The sequence below is a fragment of the Neolamprologus multifasciatus genome, chromosome 10 (assembly GCF_963576455.1).
Source record: "Neolamprologus multifasciatus chromosome 10, fNeoMul1.2, whole genome shotgun sequence".
NCBI classification, from domain to species: domain Eukaryota; kingdom Metazoa; phylum Chordata; class Actinopteri; order Cichliformes; family Cichlidae; genus Neolamprologus; species Neolamprologus multifasciatus.
The window spans coordinates 28,599,717-28,624,858 of NC_140448.1; the positions used below are offsets into that span (position 1 = coordinate 28,599,717).

Genomic DNA, 25,142 nt, shown 5'->3' on the forward strand with positions numbered 1-25,142 from the left:
GAGGTGCCACGGGTGCCAGCGTGTTCGCCGCTGAAACAAGAGAGGCAAAAAATGTTTGAGATTTTCCGTTTGTGAAAGTGATGTTGTAGAAGTGTTGGATGGGTCGTGGACTTGACTCGGTTTTGGATTCTTGAGTAAAATAAACAGGCAAATGTATGTTTTTCCACCCTCAGCTGAGTCCGTCTCACAATGATACTTTTAAACAGCCGGGGATCGAACCACCAACCTCCCGAGCCGTCAGGAGAGACAGGCCATGAACTCTGTCAGACTCTGCTGGACTGGTCAGGTTTTATATCTCTGTAACGTGTCTTGCACACCTGGTTCAGGCACATTCTTGCAGTCACAGAGAACCTTGTTGGAAACTTGGAAAACTAAAGTGAATTGTAAAGAAGGTATTATTGGTTAAGGCTTAAAAAAACTGTCTGCATATGATAAAAGTCTCTGCTGTTATTGTGAAGACGTGGGGAGAGGTTGCTAGAAAGACATTTTTGGGCGTTCCTGCACGCACAATCGGACAGGTTTCGAACAAGTCCAGTTATGTAAACACTTCTTTGGAAGTGGAAGCAAAGGTATGCACCGTGATAGCAGCACATGCATTTGCTGCACAGCTACAGCCACTGAACGCTTTTAGCTGCTTTCCACTAAAGCGGTGTTCAGAGGAACGGTTTATTAATTCATATGAAAGAAAAATAATGGAAACAAGTTTATTATGAACATCCAGAAATGACAATATATGGGTAAAAGAGATATTCTTCACCTTATATTTTAATCTGAATGAGCTGTCTGGTCGAGAACTTCCTCTGTGGACAACAGCTAATATTTCTGAGCCTCTCGGTAGCATATAATGGATTTCTGGTTCAAGACTTTCTTAAATCAGAGATTATGAATGCAGATCAAATTTTAAAAAGCTTTATCAATGTTAGACAATAACTTAAAAGTTAAGACTGCTTTGAAGTATCTCTTCTGCTCCACATAAAGCCTCATTCTCACAGGCCTAGACTGGTCGGCATTGACCCTGGCTACCTCCTGTCATTAGAGAAAATTATGCATTCCTCAACTTATTGAAAGTTGCTCGTGGCCATCATCAGGTGAAATTGATTGCAAAGTGGATGCTGTGTCAATTCTGTCATTGCTGCAGATGCCTACAGTTTGCATGGAAGACGCCAACTAGTCTGCAAACACCATTTACTTAATTTACTTCATTTCAAAGTGTTTGCAGAAGTCGGCATCTTCCGGGCAAACTACGGGAAACTACCCGTTGCAGTCATAGCAACTACTGCAATCACCAGGTTTTTAGTGCTGGACTCTACCGCTTTGCAGCCACTTTTCACACTAGCAACTGCCAGCAACCAGTTGCCAACCAGTTGTGGAATACACACCTTTGAGTAGCACTCAAGGAGCTACTGACCGCTCTGTAGGCCTGCCTGAGTGAAGCTTTAGCACAGTGACTGCCAGCAAACACTCTCAACTGGTTGGGGAATTTCCCTTGCAGCTGGTGGTTGCCAAGTGGTTGCCAACAGGTCTGTAAGCCTGTGTGACTGACGCCTAAATTATTTAGTCTACAAACAGCAGATTCTGCACATTCTTATGAATAGATCGGTTTAATACGCCGCAGTATTGTGTAGTATACTTTTGCTTCATGTCTGATTGTTTTCAATCAGATGTAAGCTTAACATTTTCTGCGGCTTGAGATACGACTTGATGAACCTTCTTTGTACTGAAGCACCTGCTAATTGGAAAGCTAGTCGAATGCTAATGATACTTCTGAGGCTTTATTTACAACAGCTGTAGCAGAAAGACCAGCTTATTATGCCTACACGTGGCAAAATCACGTACAATAGCAGCATTAATTATGAGACGAATGCTGTTTGCAACAGATGCATAATTAGTTATTGTGGCTTTTAATTGGGTTTCTCTGATCACCTTCACACATTTCCTTTTATGACTTAACCAAAAAGCTGTGAGATGTCATGGTTTACACAAGTTGGATTTTTCTTGCCGTGCACATTTATGCACACCTGTGCTGCGAGCTTTATAGGCAGGCTGTCCTGTGTAGGTGTATGAGGTGAACGAGTTACTAAGCACCCAGGATATCAACACTGGCAACTCCTAATAGGTAACATTAGACTGAGAGTCAACACTGACTGTGGCTAAGACTGAGCTGTGCTAGTATCAGGCTGCTAACAGGTGGGTGAAGCAGAGAGAGAAGCAGGAGGGAGTGTGCTTTAATCCAGGGTGGGGGCACTTGGTGTTGCACTGGGTGGGTAAGGACTTAAGGGGCGGAGCTGCAAGGCTGTGCCTGTGGTTAATGTCTTCCCCAGCTGTTGTTTATTCTCTCCATGTCCATATCTGACTTCACACTTCATATACTCAAGTGTGCAAACACACACAAATGGAAATGGCTGTCTGCAAGTGCCTAAACGTATAAATTCTGTACACACAGGCACTGGAAATCACAACGAATCCACGCCAGATATGCCTCTTACTGAATTTCTGCTCGCTCCTTCTGTTTTTCCTCCATTTCCATCTCCGTCCTCCGTTCTCTCCGCTCGTACATAAGCAGTCACCGTGTGTCTGTCTCGCCTCGGGACCTATTGATTTCTTCCTGTTAGAAAAAACATTTAAACATCAGACTTAGAGGCCTCAGAGGAGCTAGCTTTGTTGTTTCTTTCCCTCTGCGTGTGCTCTGTGCGTTCTGTTGTTTTCTTTTCACCGCAGCAGATCGTGTTCCCCACCGATGACCAGCGCAGGTGCAGCACGGGTAGTGTTACAAAGTCACCATCGGTCTCCTTTTTCACCATTTGGAAAATAACATTTTCCACAACAACCCAGGAAGTTAAAGTCGTCGTAAGCTGATATTGATACTAGTGTTTAAAGCATAAACTGTATAAAAAAGATGAGTGGATTTGACTGAAAAACCAAGGGGCTCTGACTCCAATGTGGTAGCGCTTGTAAATCACAAAGTGGGCCTGCTGTGAAGCAAACGGCGTCTTTATTGTCCTTTTTGACTCTAATGGGGACCGTAACTCAAAAAGGAACATTGTGTTGTAATAAATGCGACTTTAAACGAAAACTAATGACCATAAACTCATCAGGAACGTGTTTACTGAGGCCACAGATCAGCGGCCCGAGGGGCATTTTCTTGTAGACAGTTTTATAGATGGGCTTTCTTCTGCACTTAGTTTCACACTGCTGGCCAAGGTAACTTTACTATTCAGACATCCTTTTTATACAGTCTATGTTATAAAGTAATATTTAGCCTGACAGTTGATGCTGATACCAATCAATATTCTTTTGTTTATTGCGTTTTAGTTATTTTCCCTCTTTCTGTCAGGTGAGACGGCTTTAGTTTAAAAAACAAGTTTTAACGTCAGCTGTTGGCAACATTTTCTTTCAACCTTTAACAAGCACCTAACATAACCGACGAATGTCAACCACTAAATACGCAGTTATTACTTTCTCATAAGCTGACATCAATCAACAAGTTAGCTGATACCAATATTTGATACTACTTACAAACGACTTAAAAACTCTCCAGATTATAAAATTGGAGCAAAAACAGTGACTTTGAGCGAGGATGCGCTCTCTGTATCAAAGGCTTCTTTCTTAGTGTGACTTTGTTATAGAGGGCTGTCACAGTTTACCCCACTTGTCATGTAACTTGACATCAATAAATTATGTGGCTGCTGACAGTCGAGCATGATCAGCCTGTCAGGAATCTACCTCTCATGTTTAGCGTCACCTGTTAACTCTTTGTTAGACAGCCAGAAAGTGCGCTGTTCATTTGATCGAGTTGGTAAAGAATTCCCTGCTTATGTACTCAAAAATATCGCCACGCAGTGTCCTCTCTGAACACACGAGGTTACTTATGCAAATCGCTCATTATTTGATCTGTATGAAGCCGGGATTAAAGTCCTCTGGACATTTTACATCTTCTTCTCTCTGCCGGGCTTCCTCACCACTACAGCTGCTCCCCACTTTCATTCAAGTTAGAGATCACATGAATTAATTGCACGGCGAACACTGTGTGACCCATTTTATGATGGAGCAGATGAACTGAGAAGTGTAGGGTGTGTGTGGGGCGGGGGGACGGAGCTCCACTGCAACAGTAAAGGTTTTTCCGTGTATCGTTCTGACATGTTGGGTTCACTTTTTAAAGGCTTGCAGCTTTGTGTGGCAGATTGTTGCCATCGTGTCATTTTAACGACCTCGTGCAGAGATCTAGAAGAAGCTGCCTAGATTCTTTAAACCATCGTTTATTCAAATTTACATGCAATTCATGCTGGAAATATTCGGACAGTCGCACGGTGTTTGTAATTTTGCAGCCATCGCAATAGATTTTAGCAGCCCGAAAGTTTACGAAGGAAGATGATTCTTAGTAAATCTCCCGATCTCAGTCCAGTGGAGCATTACTGAGGGAGGGAAGGAAGACTCCAGGCAGAAGGGCATTTCCTGCACGCACTTCTAAACATTAATGTTTTATTTCGATCGTGGTTTTGAGTTTAAACTGAAAGTGAGGTGTTCAGTTTCGGCTTAATTGATATTTTACAAATCTTTTGTGGTGGCGTACGGAGCTCAAATTGTGTCAGTGTCCAAACACAAACTGTTTCTGCTGTTCATTCCCTTTAAAAATTTAAAATAAAAAAAAAAGGCCGAGCTTCAGACATTTCAGAAAGACTGTCCTGAAATCCTGACTTGCAGAAATGATGTCCTTCAGATTTCCTGTTTTTAAAAGTCTATCAGCTAATCTTCACTTTTTGCAAACATTAATGGTATTTGAAAATTTTACTGGGTGATTGATCCATACTATAATATACTGGCTGTGTTATTATCGAGGATGTGCATTCTCTGCAACTGAATATCAGTTTCTGACCCAAGGATTGAAAGATCATTTTTGACTTTTATAGTAAAAACACCGAGAGCTTAAACCAAAGCTGATGGCAAAGTGTGGCTTAAAAACTTTTAAATAGGAGAATAGTTTATACATTTAATCAAGGACATTTATTGGGGGAAACAAAGCCACTGCTTTGACGCAGAGCGGGATATAAAATTGTGAGGAAAGAGCTCTTTTACATCCTCGCTCTTAAGCTAATCACTCTGTCTTCATAGAAAGTGTTTCTTCCTTTGTGGCCCCTCTTTCTTCCCTTCCATCTCCCTTCCTCTGAGATCACAGAGCTCGCGGGCATCCGGAGGGGGTTTTAGTTTCTTTTTCTGTCTTTTTCTCTCTCTTTTTGTCATATTGGACTTCAGCCTTTCAGTCTCTTCTTTTGAGGATTTCGCACAGAGTTGTGGGTTTAATCTGAGCAGCTGTGAAAAGAGGGAAAAGCGGAGGGGAGAGGAAAATCGAAAAGAAGAAGAAGGGGGGAAAAAAAGAGCGAGTGGGTAGAAATGAAGCCAGCGAGGGATGAAAGGGTGAGGTGGTGAAGAAAAACAAGGGTGTGGTTGATGTAAAGAGCGAGAGATGCTGGAGGGAGAGGAGGGATGTGACAGACAGAGAGAGAGAGAAAGGTGGAAGGGGTGTGGTCGCGATAGAGAGAGCGAAAAGAAAGGAGTGAGGAGAGGCGGGGCTGAAGCAATGGAAAGACGAGTGGACCGGGAGGGAAATGGAAGGGAGTTGGTGGTGGGTGGGGAACGAGTGGAAAAACATGGAGTCAGCTGATGGCTCCCAGTTTCCATGGCAACGCTTGGCCTTTCCCACCCACTCTCTTTCTCTCTCTTTCTCCTGTCTCGTTCTGTGCCTCACCCACTCCCTCACTTCTTTCACACTTCATTTTCTTTTCAGTTTTTTTCCCTTTTTTTTAAAGACCGTCTCAGTATAATCACGTTACAGCCCAGCTTCTCTTCACCCATCTCCTCTTTTTTTTTTTGTCCCACCTTCTCATCTCTCTCCTTTCTTTTTCCTATTTGCCTATAAAGTGCTCCTTAAATCCCTCCTCACCTAAGCCGAGTTTCACGCAGGTGCGGCATGTTCCTTTCCTTTCCTTTCCTTTCTTTTCCTCGCTCATTACTTTGTTTTGTTTTGTTATTTTTGCTTGTTCAAGCCCACTGCATTAGACCACAGTGTAGAAGGTGAGCATTGGTGTGGATTAACCATTGCAAATCGTATCTACAAACAAAAATCAAGACGCTAATCTATTTTAAATCTTCACGTGTCCTGTAATGCTGTAAAACGGGGGAAAAAGCAGAACAACAGGTTTGCTCTGTTGTAACTGGCTATTTGGACACCGACAGGGGAAAGTTGTTTACCACTTATATTTGTGCCACTGCCACAGCCTCCAGCTGAACTGTGTGACCCGATAAAAGGGCGTAGCAGAGTCTCCACCCTCTCCTCCTCACCCAGAGCCAAACTGTGCTCAGCTGAACTGGACGGAGGCCAACTCCCGGACTGGAGGCTCGCTGCTGCTCCCTCTCGCTCCAGTTCTCCCGTGTCTCTTTCACTCTTCCTGTGTCTTTCTTTTTTTTTCTTTTTTAACTCTCTCCCTCTCACACAGTACCAGTCTCTCTCTGTACCCATGCAGCCCTTCACTCTCTTCTGTCTGCCTCACTTTCTCCTCCGCCCCCCCCACCCAGTGTACCACACTGCAGCCATTGTTCCCTGTGCTCTCGAGCTGCATGGCAGCCGAGTCCTGGCTTGCTGTAGATGCAAAGGGACAATATGGAAAAACCACAATGCCTGTTATAAGAAAGCATTTTCCTTTGCATGAAGCATTTCTTCAAAGCAAACCTTAACCAATCGCTGTCTGTCTTCATTCACCGAAGAATGAGGTCAGGCCATGAAAGATGTATGCCCAAAGGGTTGAGGAGGTTGCAGAAGCATCTCTCATTCCATAATTTTCTTTTAATTATATTTTAAATTCTTCTCCTATGGCTGACGCGTCTGACTACTACAGTACCCACGAGTCTCAGCATCATTCGTCATGTATCAAGCCTGCGATAAAAACCTGTACCATCATATTTCCTAATATGATCCTGGCATTGCGTTTGAGTCGGAGAATGAATCGTTTTAGTCTTGTGAATATTGATGAAAGTGCACACTTTGGTTTTTCCTGGTGAAATTTGGTGAATGTTTTACACAAAAATTGGTAGCATTTGTTATTAGCACATTGGATGATGGTCCTGATGACAACCAGCAGTGTTTCTCTTCCATCCTGCCCAGTATTTTACACCTTATCTTCTCACAAATATATGCATTAATGGTGTTCTTTGCCATGACCATGTGACATGCAGAATGACTGCAAAGCAGAGAGAGATACAAAGATTCAAGGTCACCTGTTGTATTCATGACTAGCGCTGCATTTGCATGGACTCTAGTAGAGTAGCTTTGCATGATTCGATTCAGAATAATCTCCAGTAATCTTACAGCTTGATGGGCCTTGAGGTAGCCACTGCCTCAGTTCTCTCTTTCAGGCTCTTAAGCTACTTGTTTTTGATTTTTGCTGATACATCTACCATTGTATCAGTGTTTGTAATATTAGGTCCCTGTTTAACTACTGTTTCCTCTGCTGTTGTGTTCATTACTGTGGGTTGTTTGGCTCCTGCTGACTTTTTAAACAATAAACCAGCATGCATTAGCATTTTTCTTTTTTGGCATGCTACACATAACTATGATTACTGCTTCTAATTAATATATCAGATTGCTCTCCTTTGAGGATAAAAATCTAATTATGTTGAGGATATAAGTTGCCAGGTTTAGAGTAAAATCTGGAATAAAACCAGTCAACTTTAGTTTGCTGAAGATGAGTTATCGCTTTGTCCTTTTTCTTTCTAACCTTTTCTTATATCTTCTTGTCCACCGTGTTCTCTCTAGCAGGCAGATATAGGTGATGACGGCTCACAGCCAAAAGACCTGAAGGTGAAGAAGGAGTGCAAGACGGAGCCCTCCTCGCCTCATCCGAGCCCCACCGAGGACCAGACTGAGCCCGTTGACCTTTCGCTCAACAAACCTCGCTCCGCTTCGACAACGAGCACCACAGTCAACCCGGCTCCCAGCAGCGCCGTGACCCAGCCCAGCCTGTCAGCCACACCTGTCCCCTCTGCGGTACAATCGATAGGCTCCATGGTAACTATAAACTCCCACCTTCTGTGGATTTAGAAGTGTAAAGCGCGGTAGAGTTACAACCACTCGTTTTCATCGCTTCTTTTCTCTCCAGGTCCTCTCTCCGGGATCCATCTTAGCCACGCAGGGCGCTGGAGGCCAGCAGATTCTCCACGTTATCCATACAATCCCCTCAGTGACCATGCCCAGCAAGGTGGGTCAGCTGCAGACCATCCCTGTGGTGGTGCAGTCGCTGCCTGTTGTCTACACCACCATGCCTACTGACGGTGTCGCCACAGCAGCCATTACGGTGCCACTGATAGGCAGTGATGGGCGCTCTGAAGGATCTGGTGAGTGTACAGTCATAAGCTCCAAGAGGGCAACACCAGTGCAGTATAGCTTCTGCTTTTAGCAACAAGAGTGTCACATTGTCTGTTTCATTTAGACCACTTTCAGTCTTCAGTTGCCTAAATATCCAGACTTTGTACTAAATAAGATCACAGGGTTTATAAAGACAGTATATCAGTCAACATGAGCTCGCTCATTGACAGCTGATGTGATAATGTCAGCTGACAGGGTTTGCTAATGTTTGCACTTGTCGTTTGGCTTAGTTAGCAAGGTGCATCTGCAATCACTGCAACATGCATTTCCACTGCGTTAAACGTCGTGCCTTAAAACAATATATACATTCAAAAGTGCAGCTGGATGAGGAATAGAAACCAAACTTGAACCTATAGGCTGGAGTCGAGGGGAGTTCACTCAGTTTCGGAGGCAGGCTCAAGTGGACATTAGAGGAACTGCAGTTTTTGGTTAGGCTTCTTTTTTTAACCCTATATTGACTGTTCTTGGGTTGGATAGACTGGTTGGTCTAAACCAGGGGTAGGCAACTCCAGGCCTCGAGTGCCAGTGTCCTGCAGGTTTTAGATCTCACCTTGGGTCAGCACACCTGAATCAAATGATTAGTTCATTCCCAGGCCTCTGGAGAACTTCGAGACATGTTGAGGAGGAAATTTAGCCATTTGAATCAGCTGCGTTGGATCAAGGACACATCTAAAACCTGCAGGACACCGGCACTCGAGGCCTGGAGTTGCCTACCTCTGGTCTAACCAGTCAGGAGCCAGTGATGTAGTTCAACATGAGGCAATAACCAGCCTGCGTAGCCCGTGTTGATCTAACACAGGTTTGGTGCAATCTTGGAGATTTTGTTTTCTTGCTCTTGCAAAAGAAACATAACATCACCTTTCTTAATATTAAAATAAAACTTGGCTTTGCATACTCAAATTTAGCATCATGCTAAATATTGGCCAATGTATTCTACTGGATCTAAGAGTCTTATGTTGATTTTTGTTTGTTTGTTTTTTAAGGAGTTGTACAGTCATGAAGCAAAGGTTGAGTTCTTACATGAAACCACACAAATAACCTCTGAATCCAGGATATTATTTAAAGGTGCAGTCTCAGAAAACATTAAACATTAAACCTTTAAGAATACAAAGGAGCGGGTACTGCTTTGTAGAGCCACCATGTTGACTTGCCGTCTTGATTTACATCCCTCCACCTCCCTCCACTAAGATAAGGTTCATACCTATTTTTTATCAGCCCTTCACCAAGTAAGTGAAAGGAAATTTGAAAACTGCAAAAACTGCAATAATTCTGTTATTAATGCTTGGCTGTTATGAGAAGCAGACTAAATCGTGCATTTAAACGGGGGTAGGAAGATGTTTTACGTTGCAGTGACAGAGCATTTTAGAACCGCTTTCTTTCTTTAATGTGCCATGTTGAAACAGGATGTTAAGAAGGAACGTGACACCGCGAATGTTTATTTAATATGTTGCAAAAGCAATATCTGTTATGAAAATACTTGTAATTTGAGATGAGCGGTAGACCTCTCCTCTTTAATGTCAGTCTTCCTCTTTTGACTGTCACGCCTGGCATTGCATGGTTCTGTCACCGCTGCTTAAACTGTCATTTATGGAGGTGGGGGGGGATCTCAGTCTCGGTGGAACACAGCGTTTCTCCCAAAGGAGCTGGTGTCTGTTTGTGGTTGGTGATATGTTAGATTTGCCTTCTGTCTGCCTGTCTATCTTTGTCATTCTGGAAATTCTCCATATGTGCCAGATGATTGATGGCGTCGCCTAAATGTGGAAAACTGCAGAGAGAATTGTTACATATGTTGCAGAGAAGTGGCTAAAATTCTTCAGTGAGCCTCTGAGCAGCTGATTTTCTCATATTCTGTAATGTAAAAAGCCAAGAATGCCCCACGTGTGCTAAAATAGTCATCAAGCTGACTACTTAGCATTTTTCTGGACTCTTATTAGTCAGCAGTGTCTTAACCTCCCAAGTGTTCCTGTTGGTGTTCACTAAACAACAGCAAATGTCTGTCAATCCCTGTGTCCACACGACCGGACGCTCGACATTTGCCCAGGCAAGCAGGCAAAATAGACCTCCGCCCCTTTAACTGCAGTCGAGTCCCCGGGCAAAGTCGGCAGAGTTCACCTGGACTCTGATTCACAACAAGACAGTCTGGACTGAGGAATGTAAACGAGGCAGGCGGTGAATCTCAGAAGAGTCTGCAGCACACAGACTGGCCTGAAGATGCTCTCAGACTGTTACTCATCCATGCCAGGAGCTGTTGTGTGTTTGTGTTTTGATTAACGTTTTTGACCTTTTCCCAGTTTGTCTCAAACCCCTTTTAGAAAATGCAAAATACCCAATACATTAAGTAATATGACCGTAAATGCTCTAGCAATGTTAAAAGATAAGATTGATGTTTATTTTTTAATTAGCGTTTAATCAGCATTTATTTATTCATTTATATTTGTTCTAATCTGTGTGTTTGTTTATGTTTGCACGAAGCACCTCGCGTCTGCAACAGCAGCAGTTTCATGACTGAAGGCAACTACTTTGTTTATCATTTGCGGCGTCAGTCAAGCAACAGGCAGAAAGTCAAACACGAGGCACACCGAATGGCTGCTCGCTCGTTTGCGTTCTGAAGTGCAAACTCGTAGAGGAACGAGAAAGAAAGTACAGATAGACACAAGTCGGGAGGAAATGAAACATAGTACAATAAACTGAAGTATACTGTAAACAAATGAAGTGTGAGGGTAACTAAAGCTACACTGTGTTCAAATGGATTCAGAAAATACTAATAAATGATGATATAACATAAAAAAAAATGTGTACAAAAAAGGTTACTTTTAATAAACAAATCAGTGCTTACCATTATATGTTACATTGTTTTTAATCATTTAAATTTTTATTTAATATATTGAACAGTTATTGTTTTTGTTTAATATTCATTTTGGCAGCTTTGGTCCTCCGTACTTCAGTATGTTACATAATTACAGGTCACATTGCGCTGACTTGCACAATATTATTGCACAGTAGACGGGAAATAGTTTTCGTTATGAACATAATACTAATTTAGGGCAGTATTGTGGCGCGGTGTCAGAGTGGTTAGCACTGTTGACTGATAGCAAGAAGGTCCTGGGTTTGAATCCGATCTGATGGCCTTGGGTTCTCTGTGAGTGCTCTGGCTTCCTTTCACAGTCCAAACACACTCAGTCGGGTGATTATTATAAAAGCATAAATGAGCCAACACCTCTCAGAGTCCACGCTTTGTAAGCTTTGCCTGTAGACTCTATGCTCTCGTCACAGCATCCATCAAACACGTATCCTACTGTCGCTCTGCTAAGTCACGCATTGTTTACTTGCTCTCACAGAAAGCTGTTGTGTAGTGGATGGGGATCACAGGGCTGGAGGGCAGAGGCGGAGAGTAAAAAAGTTAAAGTTCAATGAATGTTTTTCTGAAGTTTTCTTATGTTTTTTGCTTGATGCTCAAAAGTAACCAGTCATCCTCCTCTGGTTAAAAGATGTAGTTTTGTTGTTTTGTATTTACGTGTCTAGCTCTGTTGATTTTTCCTGTTTGGTGTCTTCGTGGGGAGTTTTTGATGCTGCACACGGCAAACTTCAGAAACTCAGGATGTGTCTATATTTGAAATTGCAGCCTGAGGGCTGTCATATGTATGCTTACTGCTATTGAAGGTAACTGTGATAGTTGTTTTGGTTCTGATACTGACTCTCTCTACATCTGCCTATTTTGAGCTAAATTCATTTGCCAAGAAGAGACAAGACGCACCTTACTGATAACATTTTTTTTTCTTTTTTTTTTTTGGTTGGTTGTTTTTTTCAAGCAGTCTTTGTTTAAACTTCTTTTAAACAGGTACAGAAATTCTAATATTGTGACAGGCCCTCCAAAAATTAGATCTAGGGTTAGCCTAAGGGGTTTGGGGTTGGAGAAGTATTATTTCAGTCCACCCCTGCTCCTTTATTACCTTTCTATTAGATCAAGTAGAACAGAATTCAGTGAAGTAATAACAAGCCCTTTTGTAATTTTTGCTGCCATTGTAACAAAGCTGCTGGTTTGGTGGCAGCACAATATCTGATATCCTTTTTCTTTGATTCGTTGTCTTTTAAAAACTGGGCGCGTAAATCCCAACCTCTTGGAAAATTATGTAAATTCAGTGCACATGCCGTGTGCCAGTAGGTCAAACTAATTAGTCATTATGAAGGCCCTCTGTCTCTCCAAAAAAACCTGCCCACCTCTCCATAACTCATTGACTATCTGTTTACAATTGTGATTCCTGTCAGTGAGTAATGTGCTGACATAACATCATGTTTCATGTTGACTTGCAGTCTTTCTGTATTGAAGATTAACTTTAGATCAGGCTTGTTTCTGCAGTTCTGCCCTGGTTGCCACACCTAACAGTGATGCTGCGGTGAAATTACTTAACCTGGTGATCTGTATGTCTGTCTGGGGTCAGAGTTTTATTTTATGATTTGATTGTACTTTTCATTTGACTTCAGTAGAGGAGCAAAAGCACTTTAACGACAGGTTAAGATGCAAGATACTGAGGCAACACTGAGGACTGTGTAATCCATACAATATGATGTACTTAAAACTAGAAATGATCTCAGATGTTGGTAGTATGAAATGTAGGGCGACTGTGGCTCAGGCAAGCGCATCTGTAACCGGAAGGTTGCTGGTTCTCTGTCCTGGTTGTTGTATCCTTGGGCAAGACACTTTACCCTACCGCCTACTGGTGTTGGCCAGAGGGGCCGATGGCGCGATATGGCAGCCTCGCTTCTGTCAGTCTGCCCCAGGGCAGCTGTGGCTACAACCGTAGCTGCCTCCACCAGTGTGTGAATGTGAGACTGAATGAATAGTGGAGTTGTAAAGCGCTTTGGGTGCCTTGAAAAGCGCTATATAAATGCAATCCATTATTATTATTAGAGATATTTGTGGTTGGTCTATTAATTCTTTGGTGTAACAATGCTTCTTGACAATAAATCTTAGAATGTTGGAAAGCCATTCATATCTGTTTTAATGGTCTCACATTCAAAATGGGTTGAGCAGCAAAGTTGAGTATGTGAGTTACGCTCATACATCCTTTTCTGCAACTAGCATTGCCACAAGTCAGCCAATGTGGTTGTGTTGGCAGCAGAATAAGACAATTGGCAACGGCAGAGAAGATTTGGCAAGTTTTTCATGGATTCAACGCACATACTCTCAACTCTGCTGCTCAACCCACAAATACATGTTCTTTGGAAATAAACAGGCTTTTAACGGTATAAGATTCATTGCCAAAAAGCATTGTTACAGCAAGGTAAAGACCCTACAATAATACAGAGAAAAGCCAACAATCACATGACCCCCCATATGAGCAAGCATAGTGCTTGCACAAATGCAGAGTGGTGTATAAACAGATGGTGAGTGGAGAAGGAACACTCAATGCCTTCCATGCCTATTGCAGTGTAACTAACGCAGGATTCGGCGTTACCTGATCCAGCCCTAACTACAACAGTAACAGAGGAGGGGCCTGGAAGTTGAAGGCTCTGCCTCCCATTCTACTTTTCCTAGGAACTACAAGTAAACCTGCAGTCTGAGAACAAAGTGCTCTACTAGGGCGATATGGTACTATGAGGTCTTTCAGATAAGCCTGATTATTCAGGACCTTATATGTGAGTAGAAGGAGATATGTGTAAATTGGACTCTGGATTAAACAGGGAGCTGATGAAAAGAAGCCAATATGGGGCAAAAAAAGCTCTCTCATTCTAATCCCTGCTTTGAGGGTGTTGAGCAGTTTCCAGTTAACAGTTTGTTCACTGCTCAAAACATCCTCTAAACAATCTAAAGGCATCAATCAAGTGAGCGTGCGAGTGGATAACTGAAGGTTGTCGGCCTGTTCTCGTAGCTCGTTTATAAACCTGTTTTCTGTGTACGTTTCACATCCCTGCGCTGAGAGGAAACAAAGAGCGTAGTTGTGAGCACGACGAGGGGAGCGAGCAGACAACACGGGAACTTGGATTTTTTTTTCTTCTTCCACGCGAAGCGAACGAGCAGCAGACAGCTGACATTGGCAGCTCACGCGCCGAGTCGTCGAGTGGGAGGAAAAGGAGAAGGAGGCTAGATAGGTGGGCGCACAGCGAAGGCAGCGAGGTGAGGCGGTGGGGGTGGGGGGCGGTCGGGTGAGGAAGCACGAGGAGGGTCAAAAGGAGAGGAGATGGGTCGTTCTGCCTTTGAAAGAGGAAGGCAGCAGAGAAGGGTGGGGGTGGCTTTATTGTCTCCAGAGACAAAGAGCACCACTTTTTTTTTTTTTTTTTTGGTGCATGACCCTCCCCACACCACCACTGCCACACACACACATTCATACAGATATATATACACACTCCACCCAAATTCCTTGCGTCACCCTTCCAACCACCCCACCCCTTCTTGCTCTCTCCGGGCTGGGTGGACTTTGAACAGTGTGGCTGCCACATTCCTGCACACAGAGGAGGAGGAGAAGGGGGGGGGCACTTTGAGATCTAACAATTAATCGACCCAGCCTGATTTCATTAAAGGTGTATTAAAAATCAAAATCATAGATATATAAAGTTCTTTGTGTCCAGTCTGGTGGCGTTTAGGTAGCATCTGGTCTCTTTAAAAGCTTTGTTTGCCATGAAACTAACACATCAGATAACAGGAAACTGCAATAATCTCCTTTTATACGCTGACTTTTCTGATGTGGCGCTGTGACGAGGCCATCCTCCCTTTACATATTAGCTGATGAGGACATGAATTTACACTTCCAGAGCCAAACGAGCAGCTGGAAATGTCTTGAGAGCGGTTAACTCTCCGTAATCAAGAATTCAAAAGCAGGACCTTCGGTTTAAAATCGAAATGTCGTCCTTCCTTTTGTGAGAATTTCGAACAGCTTGCCAATCCTCGAGGACGCGCGCCGAAGCTTTCCGATAGCTCTGGGAAATTTGTCTTTCACTTAATTGCTAATTAGCATTGTCTGTGAGTTCAGCTTTTTTTTCCTTCCCATTAACAGCTGTTCACATCATCTTCCTCCTGCTGTGACATTGTAAAAGGTTGTTGAAACTGAAAGTAAAAGACAACCACTGGAAGATGCTTCTTTTAATAGAAACTGGAGGCTAAAACAGGCATTTTGAGAAAGATGGAGAAAACAAGCCGACGTGCAGAGGAATCCAGCGTGGGGTTTGGCCTCCGATTTGATCCATTTTGCAGCCATGCAGACCACACCTACTCCTACACACACACTTGGAGCAAGCCTTTGTCTTGCTAAGTTGCTGGAAACCAGACATTGCTGTTAAGAAGTTATTAACCCCCTGCTGTTCTATTCTCTCTGTTTCCACCCCTACCCCCAACTTCTTCTTTTTCCTCCTCCCTCTCAATTCCATGGCCCCACAATTTTCCTTCATCTGTTTCTACCACTCTATGTCCTTCTATTCACTCTTTACACCCATCTTCCTTTCATCCTTTCCTCCCCGCAGTTCGGATCAAGCCAGGTTCAACATCTCCAGTGGAATATCAAAGTGAAAGCGATGCAGAGAGCGGTACGGAGTCTGGATCGGCCTCCATCAGCGCCCAGAGCCTTGATGCGGGGTGAGTCTTCGATGCAGATGGACGCATCGAGCACAATGTATTTAGCCAAACTTGTAAAATTTTACGTGCAATCAATAAATATAAAAAAATGAAAGAGATGCATTCATAAAATGTTGAATGCAGGTCTTCAGGCACAGTCACCTTGGTGACCCATTATTTGGAAATGCTCAGAGCCCAGTATGAACGATTATATTTTCTAGATCTAAGGTTTCATAAGCTGATAACCACAAAAATGAGCAATTAAGGATACAAAACTAGATATCTGCAGCAATTAAAATGTGATGCATTGACAGGGAAGTGGAGATAGCTCAGGGATCCTGACAGTACGCTTAAGAGTGCAGCCAACATTTTGTCTTTAACAATAAGCCAGTCAAAGCCCTGAGTTCTCCTCTAGCGAGTGGAGAGCTTGTACTTGAGAAAGGAAGTAGAGCATAATGCAACGTTACTGAATGGCCATAGTTTCAGTTCAGAACAGGAAATGGTTATCTCGCATGTTAAAGTCCAGTGGGTTTCTTTTTTTGACCCCTCCGTCCACCCCAACCTCCTTCCTGCACGGTCTCTTCGCCTCTTCATCACGTTGCTTGTGCAAGTTATAAGTTGCATAATAAATAAGGTTTATTGTGGTTTCACACCTTTATCAAATGACAGAAAACCTGATATGAAGACTGTTGCAGACCCAGTTCTTTATAGTGAAGTGCCACTAGGGGGCAGTGTCAGATGTTTGGTACAAGGATAAGTAATTTAGATTTGTGCTCTCGATGGTTCTTTTCTGTAGCATGACGCTGCGATTAAAGTAGAAGTCGTAACAGACAAAGAAGTTCTTTGTAGTGAATTGTGAAGCTGGATTGTCGGCTCCATGCAGGTGACTCTCCATAGCCTCTCTTTGCATAGACATGGGGTTCCTCAAATGGGCAGCAACATAGGTCTTTAAAACCCGCATAAGTCTTGATCTCCTGGTGGCAAGTTGAAGTACTGCAGCAGAATTTTTTTTTGACAGAAAAGCACTTTTTGGAGAAAAACAAACAAGTTATAAGTTGCATAATAAATAAGGTTTATTGTGGTTTCACACCTTTATCAAATGACAGAAAACCTGGTATGCAGACTGTTGCAGACCCAGTTCTTTATTGTGAAGTGCCACTAGGGGGCAGTGTCAGATGTTTGGTACAAGGATAAGTATTTTAGATTTGTGCTCTCGATGGTTCTTTTCTGTAGCCTGACGCTGCGATGAAAGTAGAAGTCATAATAGACAAAGAAGTTCTTTGTAGTGAATTGTGAAGCTGGATTGTCGGCTCCATGCAGGTGACTCTCCATAGCCTCTCTTTGCATAGACATGGGGTTCCTCAAATGGGCAGCAACATAGGTCATAAAACCCGCATAAGTCTTGATCTCCTGGTGGCAAGTCGAAGTACTGCAGCAGAAAATTTTTTTTGACAGAAAAGCACTTTTTGGAGACGCCAACTGTAAATCAGATGTCTGTAAAACTGTCGGAAAGGCATAAATCTATGTGTAATGACTGCTGATAATAGGACTCGGCAGGGTCAGCACGAGGGACTCTAATGCACAGCAGGGTTTATGGGAAATTCTTTCTCTGTGTGGGGGTCACCTCCCTCGCCTGCAGGCTCCTGACTAATTACATTACTGCAGCGCTGCCATGACTGGATGCTTATATAACCTTATATAACCCTCTGTACAGCAGAACACGCTGGAGACGCCCAGACTGTAACACAGGAAGACAAGTGGGCGCATGTGTGCGTCGCGAGCGCTCTATAGACATAAATTAGGACATTTAGCCCTCCAGAGGAAAGCGTGGACACGTGAAAGATTGTTTTATATCGCGGGGTGAAGGGTGGTGTGCCGCTGGAGACTGTGTTTATTAGAGAATCAGGACGTAGCTCCTGCCACACCCAGTGGGCGAGGCTGACTGACTAACTGAAATTCAGGGTGTGGGCGTTGACAGTTTGCTCAGCGCTCTTATCTAGTGTGTGTGTGTGTGTGTGAGTGTGTGTGTGGGTGTGAGAGAGAGAAAGTGTGTTTCAGAGTACAAAAGTAAGTGTCTTTTGTGGATTTTGTGTCTTTTAAAGTGGTTTAAGGAAGATTATTTGTGATTTTCTCTCTGTGTATGTGTGTGTGTGTGTGTTTGTGTGTTGCAGGGCAGGGCTGTCCCAGAGCAGGGGCATAAACAAGCTTACGTAATGCAGTTCACCGTCACACCTCCTTGTAAAGAGGGACATCAGCGGTGTTATTTTTTTTGTCTTTTTGTTTCCAATCAAATGTATTTAAAGTTTGACTGCCTGTAAATATGAATATGATAATTCACACAGCTGATTCTTGGAAAACTGAAGCATCATTTAAGAGGAAGAAGTCAAAGGTAGAAAAGGAGCGACAAAGAGGAGTGCCGATGGGTTAATTTTGAGTTTATCTTATGGGTTTAAGTAAAGAAGGGAGTAAAAAATAAGTTTAAAGGTGAAACGATTCAAGACAAATAGAGGGAAGGGGAGGAATATCGAAATGGAGCTGTGTGACTTTCTGATGCCCCCTGGTGGCTAAATCGGTGTTAAGTTCTCCTGAACATGATGAGAGAAGAAGAAGAAGCATTTCTCAACAGAATCGTCCTTTTCCTCTTTCGGTGTCTCAGGTCGGTTATGGACTTGGAGCCGGTCGATCCAGATTCGCCAGACGTCAAGAGGCGGCGGATCCACATGTGCGACTACGAAGGCTGCAAAAAAGTTTACACCAAGAGCTCCCACCTCAAAGCCCACAGGAGGATACACACAGGTGAGCCTGGACCTAGAAACGCATCACAACAACGCCACAAATAAATCAGAGCAGTCCAGGTGTTCTTTGAAAGGAGTTCATCTCCAGGTGAAGACCAGAATCGTTATTTACAGATTACTGCAGGGTGATCGTTAAGGATTAAAACGGCCCCTTTAGAGAGTTTAATGTAACCTCCGGTGGGTCAGCATTTGTCAGTGCACAGTTCACGTCTTATCTGCTCTCAGCAGACAGTAGTTTTTCCCTAATCTGAAGGAGATTCCTGAGGTAAGACACTGTTAAGGTGTGTGTAGGAATGGTGAGCAGGATTTGGCTGTTTGAAGCTCCTGTGTTGAATATTATCTTAATTTTATTCTACAATCGTACAGTGATTGACATGATTAGGTGGAGTAATTGTAGTAAATAACCTGTAGTAAATAAATTGTTTGCTCCCTCCTCTTCCTTTTTTAACCTCCTTCCCTGCCTCCTTCCTGCTAACTCCTCTCCTCGTCTCTTCCAGGAGAGAAGCCCTACCACTGTACCTGGGAAGGCTGCACCTGGCGCTTCGCCCGCTCCGACGAGCTGACCCGACACTTTCGCAAGCACACCGGAATCAAACCCTTCCGCTGCACCGAATGCGACCGCTCCTTCTCCCGGTCTGACCACCTCTCCCTGCACCGCCGCCGCCACGTGATGATGTGAACTCTGACTTCCTTCCTTCCTCTCCCCCGACGCTCCCAGCTCCCTATCAAACTGACCTCTGACCCTTTGATTTCTCGAAAGCCCCTCACAGCACATCTTGTACCAGTGGCCCCCACACCTCACACGATACTTCCTGTTTCCCCTCTGCTCTCCTGCGGGATTTTAAACCCACCTTGCAAATAGAAAAAAAAAAGGACTTTACCTTTTCCTCCTCTTCCTCCTCCTCTTCATCTCACAGTCATAGGACAATCGTGTCTGTGTGTTTGTTCGGTGGTGGCAGCAGGATGTTTTTTGCTGCGTGTGTGTGTCTGTCATCATTACCGTCCAGCCCAAAGCAGTCCTCTCTACCATCCTCCGACTCAGTCACACAAGATGTTGCCTCCTCAGAGAGAGAAAGGATGGACTGAAGGACATCCAGCAGCAGGGACTTTCATGCTTCCATCCATCCATTACATGCATCAGTCCATCCAAAAGGCAAAGAGGAAGAGGAGGGCTCACACAGATGTCACTTCAGCTGCTCTTTTCTTGATTTACAGTTTTTATTTTGTTCATATCCTGAGTTTGGAATCTACGTGACTCCAAAATTTATCTTCTTGAAGGATTCTTGGAAGCTACAGAGACTTCCGAGGACGCCGCCTCCCGCCACAGCTTTTTCAAGTTCTTGAGAACTTTGAGTTTCGTTCCACCCCAGTTATATTTGCCTGAGTGACTTTTTGATCAAATAACAGGTAAATAAATATAAAATACAGCCTTACTCAAAAATGCTCCAGATATCATTATAGCTCCTTAAATATTAAGTAGCTGCGACTTGGATGACAGTAAACTGCTTACAATTGCTGAATATTTGGACTGTCTTCGGATTTCAAAGTGGAGCGTAGAGTCGTGCAGTTCCTGGAGTTCTTTAGTTCCTGGTTCTGTTTGTAAAAGTAAAAGAACCAAAACTCATTTATCATAAATTCAGATGAGGTATTTACTTAACTGTGCATATCGGTGTGTGTGTGTGTGTGTGTTTGTGCGCTTATTTCATCGACAGCAGCTGAAGTGACGTCAAATGCATCAGCATGTCTGAGGCTAAAACACTGCGCTCCACCCTCCCATCGCCAATCGCCTCCTTCTGCCCTAACCCCCCGCCACCTCCCCCGGTACAGGGAGCTACAAGACTGTGAATTTAATAAAACTTCATTTGTTTTCATTGTATCGATCTATCGATCACGTGGTTGTTATCGCCCCGCCCACCTTTCCGATTCCTCTCGAATAACAGTATTTGCTTTGTTTTTGCCGTCGTCGCTGTTGTTTTATCAGAAAAACACAAAAAAAGGCCTTTAGTCCCGTCTACATTTTTTTTCTTTTCTTTTTTGGTGTTCTAAACAAAATGTTGTTCTTTTGTTTTTTATTTAAAATGAAAAAAAACTTTCAGATCTTTTTTTTTTGGTCGTTGTTTTCTGAGGCTGTGAAAAAGACAGAGGAGACACAAATAGATTGAGAATACAAGTAAAACTCTCATGCAGGGAATAGGGGAGCTTTTCTGAGTGTGCGTGTGTGCGTGTCCGTGAGTTAAGTGTGCATGTTTTGAGACAAACACATAATCAAGAATTTAAGATTTTTATGAGTGCGTTGTTCCGGGCACTTGTTGTTCTTTTACCTCTTGCCCGTCGAGCCTTAATAACCGAAGTCAATCTGTAAGGGCAAAACTAGAACCGCCGACAGACGACGAGCGGCCACAGCGTTCGCTTGAGTTCAGTTTAGTTTTTGAAGTTTAAAAACAGGAAATTAAAGGTGTTATGTGTGGAAGTTTTCCGTATTTGGTGAGAAAAGTTTTTTGGCTTAAAAAAACATGCTTGCTGATTTTCAAGCCTTTTAAAATAGAAATTTTAACATTTATTTTAACAGTGTCACCAAAGTGAGTTCAACCTAAAGCATTTCAAAGTTTTAACAAATCAGATGGTTTGAGAATTTCCAGCTTTTGCTCATCAGACTCTTTCGAGACTGTTCTTTTTTAATATAATTAAATGCTTTTGTAACCTTGCATTGTTATGAGAGCAAGAGGACTGATAACGGAGTGGTGAACGTCGTCTGTCGGTGGTTCTGGGAGAAATCGGGCGTCTCGTAGGGCTGTCGGGGTCCAGGCGCCTGGTGTTTAAACCACGGGGAAACTTAAGCGCTCTCCTCACTAGCATTTCTACCGGGGTGGGGGGTCAATTCACTCCGGTTTGTTTTTAATGGCAATAGAATCTCAGTTAAAAGCCTCGAGTAGATACTAACAGATGAATCGTGTCTCGAATCGGGTTCTTTTGGAGCAGAATCGACCCCCGCCTCACCCTGGTTCCTCACCCACAGTGTCCATGTCTTAGGTGGGCTGGTTTTCAGCTCCCGATCCGGGCTGAACTTGATTATGCAACGTAACGCAGACGCAGCTCCAAGCGCTGTTCTGATCGCAGTCCTAGAGCACTAGCTGCTAGTTGGGTTCCTGATAAGCAGCTCACGTAGGGTTGTTGCAGGAACCTTAAGAGGAAGGTCGGGTTCGTGTAGAGGCCTGCGCTGTCGATCACAACTCTGTTGGTATATAAGACTTAAGGTGTGGAAACACATCCATAATTTCAAACAGACTTGGTAATGAGCGAGCGGGGAGCTGGGGTTGTGATGGACGGAGCAGGCTTTTCTCGTCCTGGCTCGTCTCTTTTCAAGCAACAACCCCCCCAATAAAAAACGGCTACACATATTTTGCTTTGAATTCGTTCTCGCCATTTACAGTCGTCTTCGTCATCATTTCAGAAGCGAGAAGTGAGAGCAAAATGTTTTACATCTCGACTTTTCACATTGCGATAAACGAGATGGACACGCAGGCTTGCTGTGAGCGGAGCGCGTGCCGCGAAGAGGGCAGATTCGTTGCGTGGTCTCCGCGCTGCGAAACAAGAGAATCCGTCTTAGCCGAGTCACTGAATATGGTTTAAAAATGAGGGAATCTGTTCCTGTCTTTCCATTTCCCATCAGGGGAAGCATTACTTAGAATTCAGTCACTCGTTTGGAAGGATTTAGATGGTTTATTTGTTATGTTTTTGCAGCGCAGAGCAATGCAATGTTCCCATTTCTCTTAACATCCCCTGCTTCAAGTAAAAAAACAAAAAAAGAAGTTACTAAGCACATCTTTCTAGAAGAGTATATGCATTTGATTGCAATTTTCTTTCTTTTGTAAACTGTTGATAAAGACATTAAGGACAATGACAAATAATTAAGAGAAATCCATGTACATAAATGTATATAATCAAAGTGCAGAGTAAATGTAACGGGTGAATTTCTATTTTTAACACTGACTAGATAATGTGAAAAATCTTTTTTTTCTCTCTTCTTCCTCTGTTGGTTTGATGAAATGTGTTTTTCATCACGTGTATTTTTTTTTTCAATCTAATACATTTGTTTCGTAGTTTCTTAAAAAAAGAACAATTATATGGTCCCACTTGTGTTGTGCACATTTGTGTTGCATGGAGAGTAGCCTTCTTGTTTTCTTATAGTGACGTTGGTGAGCATGTCAAGTGCGTGTGAGACAGTTGAGATGCCCCAGCGGGGGTGGGGGTGGGAAACGACCCCCTACTCAACTAACTAGGGATTCATTATAACAACCGAGCTTAGTGTCCCAGTACTGGACCTGGTTTTAAATGTCAAGTTAAATGTGAGATTCAGTTGGTTTGGGTCAGACCCATTTTTTTCCTCCTTCAGCTTCAGGTGTGTTCTGCTCAGATAAGTTAACAGGAAGTAAGAGGAAGTCCCCAGATTTACAGTAGCCAGTTTAAATGTGTTGGTATGTTTCTCCTTTTTCAAATCGATGTTAAAATCCAAGCAGCGAAAACATTATTCACGTTAGATCAGTCAAGTGCTGCACGGTTCTTTTAAAGATATCTAATTGAAGTGCAAAAACAAAACACAGAGCTACTATATGCGTCTTCTCTTTAGATTCACTTGTTATCAGACCAGGTGTCGTATACGTTATCTGTTTCTGGGGCTTCCTGGCTCCATGTCGTTACAGTTGAGCTGCGTGGACGTTTCTTTGTGGTGCTAACAGGAAATGGGGGTTCTGGTTTTTCCAGCACATTCAGTTTTATCTCTCCATCGGCCTCGCGTCTGGTTCGGAGATTGCTTTCGATCTTTTTGTTGTATGCGAATGGAATCGTTGATCTTTCCTCGACCACACACGCTAACTGCTCGGCACTGACCTCGTTTATCGTTTAAATGTCATCTTTATGACTAATTAGTGGACGAAGTCAGGAATGAATGAACGTTTAGTAGAAATCCAGCGAAATCTCAAGACCTCCAAATGCAGCTTCTTGTCTCCTTTTAGCACCACGAATGAAACCTTCCCGCTCACGTATCTCAAATATATCGTAACAGAGGCAGAAATCCCAAAGATTAATGCATTAAAAAGTACCCCTGAATGCTAAGCCCCTTTATTTCTGGGAATGTTAACCCCACAGAGCACATGTACTCTGTGTCATTTAGTATCTGCTATTGGCCCTTTTGCTTTACAAGCACACTGATCGGCTCAGTTGGTATATTTGCACACCGAGACAAACTCACACACGCACTGAAATCTCTGGAGACACGCCGTCGATGGTCGGTTATTTACATCCGAGCCTGTTGACGACACCCTGGGCAGGATATTTTCGCTGGTGTCGGAGCTTTGGCAGGGAGACTGATGCATGTGTACATTTATCTCCTGCTTCTTGTTGGTTTGTGCAAGCTTGTTTTTCCTCAGTATTCCTCTTTTTTTTTTCCCGTTTCCTTCCCTTTTTGTTCTTGTATAAAAGCAGGATTGTGAAAAAAAAGAACCATAGAGACAGAGTTTTATCCCTGCTGAAACCGTAACGGGATCGAGTTCGTGTCTGAGGGTGACGTCACGTCCGTGCGCGAGTGCCTCGACTCACCACGAATCACATCTTCTGCAAATCTGGAACTTTTAGGTATTTTCTATTGAATGCAGTAACTTATGGGCCAGTACTATATTTACTCAGTGCAATGCAGTTATCATTATAATAATACAATTATTAATAATATTTTTCTTTTTTGTATTTGTACAGAACAAATGTGTAAAGATCAGTGAGGAAAACGTGAGCTTTTTGATACTGTGACTCATGGTGTTTAAAAGTCAGTTTCTCCTTGTACAGTTGTGATTATTTTCCCCTCCCTTTCTTCTTCTTTTATAGAATAAAACATGTTTTTGGTGCAATTTAATACCCTGTGTCTGTGTTGTTTCTTAAGTGTCATTTGCTATTAAATCGAAATGTAAGCAGTGTGTTTGCAAATTGCTGTGGCAATGAAAACAGAAAAATGGCCGAAAAGGTCGTATTTGTAACCTACTAACTGGCGTTTTCAGAAAAAAGATTTATAGATTTATATTCCAGACCTGCTGCTTTTACCAATATCTATAGTAAATGTACGTCAGACACTTTATTAAGTACACCTTGCTAGGGTTGCTCTGTCTTTTGTCTCCAGAAGTTCTCTGTGGCACAGATTCAACGATGCCCTGGAAACTGTCCTCTGGGTCCATATTGAATTTCAATTCAATTCAATTCAATTTTATTTATATAGCGCCAAATCACAACAAATGTCGCCTCAAGGCGCTTCATAGATACAGAGAAAAGCCCAACAATCATATGACCCCCTATGAGCAAGCACTTTGGCGACAGTGGAAAGGAAAAACTCCCTTTTAACAGG

At 43.1% G+C, this 25,142-nt stretch overlaps 1 protein-coding gene across 4 annotated transcripts in view; it reads left to right on the top strand.

Moving 5' to 3' along the window:
• klf8 (Kruppel like factor 8) overlaps nucleotides 1-24,659 on the top strand; it is a 93,352-nt gene extending 68,693 nt beyond the window's left edge. For 3 of the 4 annotated variants that reach the window (XM_085173758.1, XM_085173759.1, XM_085173757.1), the window contains 5 exons: nucleotides 7,808-8,059; nucleotides 8,151-8,385; nucleotides 15,872-15,983; nucleotides 18,619-18,758; nucleotides 19,255-24,659. In XM_085173758.1, coding sequence (XP_085029884.1) covers nucleotides 7,808-8,059; nucleotides 8,151-8,385; nucleotides 15,872-15,983; nucleotides 18,619-18,758; nucleotides 19,255-19,436 — 921 coding nt within the window. In that variant the 3' untranslated portion in view covers nucleotides 19,437-24,659. The remainder of the gene's footprint in view (nucleotides 1-7,807; nucleotides 8,060-8,150; nucleotides 8,386-15,871; nucleotides 15,984-18,618; nucleotides 18,759-19,254) is intronic. The other variant, XM_085173760.1, reaches the window with a different exon arrangement.
• Nucleotides 24,660-25,142: the final 483 nt, after the last annotated feature.